This window comes from Prunus avium, chromosome 3 (assembly GCF_965620075.1).
Source record: "Prunus avium chromosome 3, drPruAviu1.hap1.1, whole genome shotgun sequence".
Lineage (NCBI taxonomy): Eukaryota > Viridiplantae > Streptophyta > Magnoliopsida > Rosales > Rosaceae > Prunus > Prunus avium.
In genome coordinates, this window is record NC_142286.1 from 2,229,817 (window position 1) to 2,236,445 (window position 6,629).

Genomic DNA, 6,629 nt, shown 5'->3' on the forward strand with positions numbered 1-6,629 from the left:
TATGCAGTTCCTCTTCTCAAATAAAGGAAAAATCTAGAGGTGGTTCATCTATGCATAACACTAATTGTCTGAATCTGGACTACAAACTACAAATTATATGATTTTCCGGCAATGCATATGTTGATTATGTCGTCATTTATGATTCAAAGTTCAAACCGAAATTTTCGACATGAATCTTTAATTGGTCTGGCAAGTTACTCTGTTCTTTTCCTTGTCTGGATAATCCAGTGAACTGCAATGTTTGCTGAGCTGTTTTTTTTATCCCTCTTTCATAATATATATGGATTAAATTAGAGCCTCAGTTTGGGGGAAAAACTCTAGGTCAAATATCACACATGCATTGCATGAAGATCACATACACAAGGAACAGCAAGCTGCTTAGTGCTTAAGACTGATTTATTTATGGCACAATTGTCAACCTCATGAGGCAGACATCATGAAGAGTGTGGGGGAGGCAAAATATCAATCTGTTTAAACACTGACCTCTGGAGGTGTAAAAACACCACTCCAGCACACAGCAAATGCTTGGTGAGTCATTAATTTTGTACAAAAAAATAAAAATAAAAATCTGATTTTGAAAGCATAATGTGATAAAACAGTTAATGCTTTACATTATTTAGATACTCTTTCTTTTCTTGAACAACACAGTAAGTTAGATTCATCCCCATCCAACTCACTCTTTTTTGGCCATTAGTAAAGGTAGGAGGGTTTTCTCGTATCAAGTCAATGTCATTTTTCATTAGACTACACCCGTGGCGAGATGCCATTTGAAAAACATAAGTCAAACTATCTTGCTTTGCTTTACCGTCAGGGTAGGGTAAATTTTAAAAAATAAAAAAATAAAAAAATTTATTTTTGGGGTTGAACATAAATCGGAATCTAAAAATACGAAATCTGAAAAAGGAAAGAAGAAACAGGACAGAAAATGAGTCCACCATAAACAGTGGAGAGAGAGAGAGATGAAGCAGGCGGAGCTCACGGGGCTGCTCTGCGTGATATGGGCGGTGACTCTCCTCTATGGCGAGATGGTGGCCTTCTGGAGGCCCTCTCTCGGGTCTTGTTCATGGCCTCATCAGAGCAACAACGCTTCTTCTTCCATTGCTGACCGCGATTATGTCAGAGTGGCGGTCCTCACAGACCCACAGCTCATGGACAGAACCTCGCTTCCTCTTCCCCCAAAATCACTTGCTCTCGAATTGGCTCAGTTCTTCGCCGACTTGTTCATGCGCAGAGCCTTTCATCAATCTGTGCTTCCTCTGCAGCCCGATGTTATTTTCTTTTTAGGTGATTATTTCGATGGCGGTCCTTATCTTTCGGATGAAGAGTAAGTAAGGCACCGCAAATTTGTCTTCTTTTGTTTTGTCCTTTCAATTTCAAATAAAAGTTGGGTTTTTGCTGCTTCTATGCAATGCACTTGGTTTTTTTTAGTGTTTTAGTGTATTTTCTAGCTTCATCATGTGATTTAACATGGAAATGAGCTCAGAATTTTTGGGTGTCCTGTAAAAATTGTTACTTGGTTTGCTTTAGTTAGCCGCTTCTTCTTCTAATCTTAGATTGCTAGTAAACTAGTGCAATGTATTTGCTATCTGCTGTAGAATGGCATTGACGTTTGTTGCTTGATTAGGTGGAAGGAATCTTTAAGCCGTCTCAAACATATTTTTTCCCTGAGTGCGCATGAAAGATATTCAAATATCCCAGTTTACTACCTTTCTGGAAACCATGACATTGGCTATGGAATTCTCCACTCTCGTAGGGCAGAGGTACTTTTATTATGTTGCCATTAAATGATACCCTAAGTTTTTGGTCTAGATTTTGTTGTCTTGTGCACTTGTGTGCATGGATAAAAACATCTCCGTATGTGTGTGTGTGTTTCTGTGTGCATGACAAAATAAGTATTGCACGCATACTGTTGAAAATAAGATTTAGAAAGGGAGAAGAATATCATTATCCCTGATTGAACTGAGTAATGTACATAGTTTTATAGAGAAACCATACATGAAAAGATCAACAACTATTCCTAGAAATTAGCCCTCAAGTTTCGTATTGGCTCAATCAGTACCCGTAGAAATCAGCTCAAGCAGTCCTAGAGATCACCCCCAAAAGATAAGCTAAGAAGGATGTTTGCAGTTTATACTACTGACACTCCCCTCAAGCTGGAGAGAAGATATCAGCAAAAATATTTTAACCATGCTTTGGAAGGTCTTAGTAAAGATATTAGCTAACTGATTTTCACGTGGCATTGAGCCATGTAAACTATTTCACTTAGATCGGCGAGATCTGGCCACAGGAGTAAAGGCCCCCAGTATGATCAAGACCATGTGTCTGAGTGAATTTCTAAAAGTAAGATAAGGTTTTTACAATCTACAGTCATGACACATGTATAGAAATGCATGTATATTTCAATGTATGTGTGTGTGACTATGTTAAAGGAAATTCCATATGAAATGAGGAAACAGGTATGTGGAAATTTGACAAATGAAAAGAGAACCCTTGGAAATATTAGAACTGGATGAGTGTGCTTGTGACTGAGTCGCATTTAGCAAGAGGTGGTGATGTAGTACAGCCCGTAGGTATTAGATTAAGCACTCAAACAATAGGACATAGAAGAATATAAAAGATCGAGGAGACGAAAATATAGATCGAAGGGACGAAAGAAAGGACCGAAATCAGAGAACAGAGAAGGAAGAACAGAAATCACATAGTTTTAAGAGAAGGTTTACTCAATATCCAAATCTGAATTTTAAAGAACTACATGGGGGTATTTATAGCAAACTAAAACCTAGACATAATAGGATAGAAATCCCTTGCTTAAACAAAAATCCTAACCCAAATAAAATAGGAAACTTAAAACTAGAAATCTGGAAATCTGGAAAAGTAGAAATCCTACTAGAATTTGGAAAACTAGAGAATCTAGGAAACTAACAAATATATTAGGGAACTAATAAATTTAGGTCCTATGCATCCTGCATCAGGTGGTCTTAGCATGTTATAAAAATGAAATTGTGTGCAATAATAACTTCACCTCTATCAAATCGTATCTGCAAGTATATCCTGAATCTTCCTTATTTGTTTTTATGCATAGTTTTCTGTTTCTGACTCTGAGGAAGGTCTCATTTGTCCAAGTATGTATGGAATTTAAGCTGTATTTTGGCTATCTGCATGTTTTCACAAAGTCTAGTTGATGACTTTCTGAGTTGTGCTTATTATGGTGTAATAAAATCTTGTCATGGACTAGATTTTTATTGACACCCTTTCAGCAATTTTGTCATCTTTTAATCATATTTACTTGCTTTTTAATTAAATAGTTTCTTATATGGTTGTACCAGGCAATCAAACGATATGAAAAGGAATTTGGTAGCAGAAACTATCGATTTGCAGTTGGAAAAGTGCAGTTTATTGCCATTGACGCTCAAACTATTGATGGTATGCATGCAAACAACATTCTGTATGTTTGTATCGTTTTTCTGTTTTGTTCCTGTAAATATCTCTGTGTGTATATATATATTTGCACTACTTTTCCTCTTTCCTGCATCAAATTGTCATGATTTACTGCATAAAGTGTAATATAGTGAATCAAGATTGCTTGATATAGTAAGAGAAGCTGAGAAGGTAGCTTATGTGGGATGAGAGTGGATTGGTTGGAACTTGGAAGAAGAAAATGAGAGTAAAATAAGGAACCAATTAGAAGAACACCTAATAACATACGATCTTTGGTTTTTAAGTTATTATTAAAATCAGTTGAAATAGTAGGGGCATATTTTAAATTTCATATGTGCCTATATATCAGGAGGTACTCTTGAAGAAGTTTTCTTGTTATACAGGCACAATAATTTTGGTCCTCTTATCTGTGTAAAAATGTACTTTGTGCATGCATCTGCGTCTGTCATTATGCTTTTAGAAACGGCAAGTCAAATCATGCTTAATTTAGTTGAAATTAAATCTCTAATAGGGAATTGGACTGAAAAACTGCAGCTTCTTTTCTGCTTGGTGGCCACTGTAATTGCAATTGCATTTAGATGGGTGCATATTGAGTTTTACTAATGTCCATTTAAAACAATTAATCTCGTGTATGTATCATCTGCAGGAAATCCTCAAGGAATTCTGACTTCCTCTACTCATGATTTTATCAAGAATGTCTCCATGGGTATATCATATATGCTCATTGTATGTTGTTAACTTTGCACATCATATATTGAACTAATTCATCTAATTATTTACATCGTTGTAGATGTTCAAGCGTATCCAAGGGTTTTGTTGACCCATATTCCATTGTACCGACAAGATTGGACAGACTGTGGCCCCAATCGTAATTCAGAAATCGTCAACCAGGTACGGATTTATTGCATTTTATTGGGGCAAGACTTAAGCGAAGTATATCTTTGTATGTATATTATTGGCATTATACTTTCTAGCGCATTTCACCATATTGTAATGGGTTTGTGGATGTTGAATTTTCTCTCAGTATATAAACTCACGAGGTTCTTTTAATTTTATTTTTTTAATTTCTTATTTGAAATGTTTAGCGGATTCTGCACTCTGCTGATGGTCAAGAAGTAGTGTAAGCTTCTTCTTCTCTTGTGTTTTTTTAAATTGATATCATAAAACTAAATTAACTTGCAAGTATGGTTGGTGTTTGACAATTATTACCATTGTACAGGTATCAGAATTACATTACAGAGGAATCATCAAAATACTTATTGGATTCAATTCAGCCGGTAATTTCTCTTTTCTCTCTGGGATGCATCTTGTCCATGAGATGGTACTTGTTTGTCCATTGTCCATTGCACCTTGGATTCAAGTTGCACCTTGGTTGTTCATTGTTTACAGGTACTTGTTTTATCTGGTCATGATCATGATCAGTGCCATGTGATCCATGAGTCAAAATATGGGCCTGTGGGGGAGGTAAGCACCCAATTTGTTTGCATGTATAACTCTTACCAGGGCTTGATATATTATTGATAAATACCTTTCAGTACACTGTAGGGACAGTAAGTTGGCAGCAGGGAAACTTGTATCCCTCTTTCATGTTAGTGTCAACTAGTAATTTTGTAACTTCAACTGCATCCAATGCTGAAGAGGCAATCTTAACTCAGCCGTGCTTTCTTCCTATGCAAACACACATTTACATATGGTAACTCTCCATATTGTTGTGTGTAGATTTGTATGCTAAGCTTTTCAGTTCGTTTTGTTCCTACTTCTTACTTGTCTTTTCTCAAATTTCCAGGTACCTCTCTCTATTTGCTTTGACCCTCCTTGCCCTCCTGCTTTGGCCATCCAGTGGTGTTAGTGTTGGGCATCATTTTAGTGATTTAATGGGGCTTGGAAAACAACTAATAAGTAGCATCAGAAGTAGAACAAAAGAGAAAAATGAAGATCTAAACTGTGAGTATGAGATGATTTGGGATGCAGAAGGATCAATGCATCTTGTCAAGAAAGCCTTGAGCACTCCTATTGCACGTACAAGCGAGAAAAATTTAGTAGAAAGGTTTGTTTCTGTGCTACATTTGTACGCCCTGTTTCTATTTGTATGCAGCTGTGTAGTTATATATATTGAGTCCCACGTCAGTTGGGTGTTGATTCAATGTGAGCTATATAAGCTATTATGGGTAGCCCCACAGTAGTCTTTTTGGAGTATTGTGTCCATGTAACAAGTGCGTTCTTAGGACGGTGACAAATGGTATTAGTGGGTCTTGAAAAGGACACAATGGTTGTGTGGTGGGTTGATATAGACTGTATAAGTGATTATGGGAAGCTTCATTAGTTGCTATACAATATGCACTTCAATTTCTTTTACAAGGGATCTATTTTACCCTCAATTAGACTTTGGTAGTTATTTATATTACTGTTCGGTCCATTGATTTATTATTACATTTGCTTTACATTCTTTCATTCTTTTGTAGCAGAGGCACTGCTGTGATGCGGCCCACAGCTAGAAAGAATAGTTCCCAGGAGATAGAGGTTACTGTGAACGCAGACACCGACACCGATGCTGTGTTTGATCCTATGGCAAAATTACTGCCTAGAGCAAGCAGATCATGGACAAAGAGAGTGATCAAAAGATTAGTGCGGATGTTTAGAATGGTCATAATCATCGCTGCAGTAAATGTACCTCTCTATGTGATGTTACTTTTCAAGGACTGGATTGACCAATGACATCCAATTTGCGCATTCAGTGGGCTCTGCATAATACAAAAAAGGAATACCATGCATGTCAAAGTATAGCTCCCATCTGGAAGTTAATCAGGTGAATCTTTATCGCTTTGATCTGATGTCCATGATCTGATCCCATCGTGCTTTTGTACTTTTGAGTGGTAAATGGAAGTGTTTCATTTATTGAGTGAAAGGGATGTAAACTGGATCAGGATCTTATTTTACTTTATGTTATATAAAGAAACCTCATTCACTTTTATCAGCATATCCTTTTGAAATTTGAACAACAGCTTTAGCAAATTTTGGCTTAGACAAAGTTCAAACAGAAATGTAATAACAACAGAACCTCAATCGTACTGGTAGAAAGGAAAATAAGGAAATTACCAGATGCTAGTTATCGGACAAAATAATATGATTATTGTTATTTTTCCTCTAAATCCAATTGATGGCGTCCGAGGAATTTTTAAACCGTGATGATG

The 6,629-nt window shown here is 36.6% G+C and overlaps 1 protein-coding gene across 2 annotated transcripts; it reads left to right on the forward strand.

The window, feature by feature from the left end:
* The first annotated feature begins 873 nt into the window (after positions 1-873).
* On the forward strand, positions 874-6,409 carry LOC110761628 (Calcineurin-like metallo-phosphoesterase superfamily protein). 2 transcript variants are annotated; one of them, XM_088250935.1, is made up of 11 exons: positions 874-1,324; positions 1,625-1,760; positions 3,327-3,423; positions 4,085-4,144; positions 4,229-4,329; positions 4,524-4,558; positions 4,658-4,715; positions 4,828-4,902; positions 4,974-5,131; positions 5,225-5,485; positions 5,901-6,409. In XM_088250935.1, exons 1-11 carry the CDS (start codon positions 960-962, stop codon positions 6,151-6,153), a joined length of 1,599 nt encoding a protein of 532 aa, XP_088107061.1. In that variant the 5' UTR covers positions 874-959; the 3' UTR covers positions 6,154-6,409. The 2 variants fall into 2 exon arrangements, with proteins under 2 accessions (XP_088107061.1, XP_088107062.1); XM_088250936.1 differs by having other exon boundaries at positions 876-1,324; positions 5,904-6,409.
* The last annotated feature ends 220 nt before the right edge of the window (positions 6,410-6,629 follow it).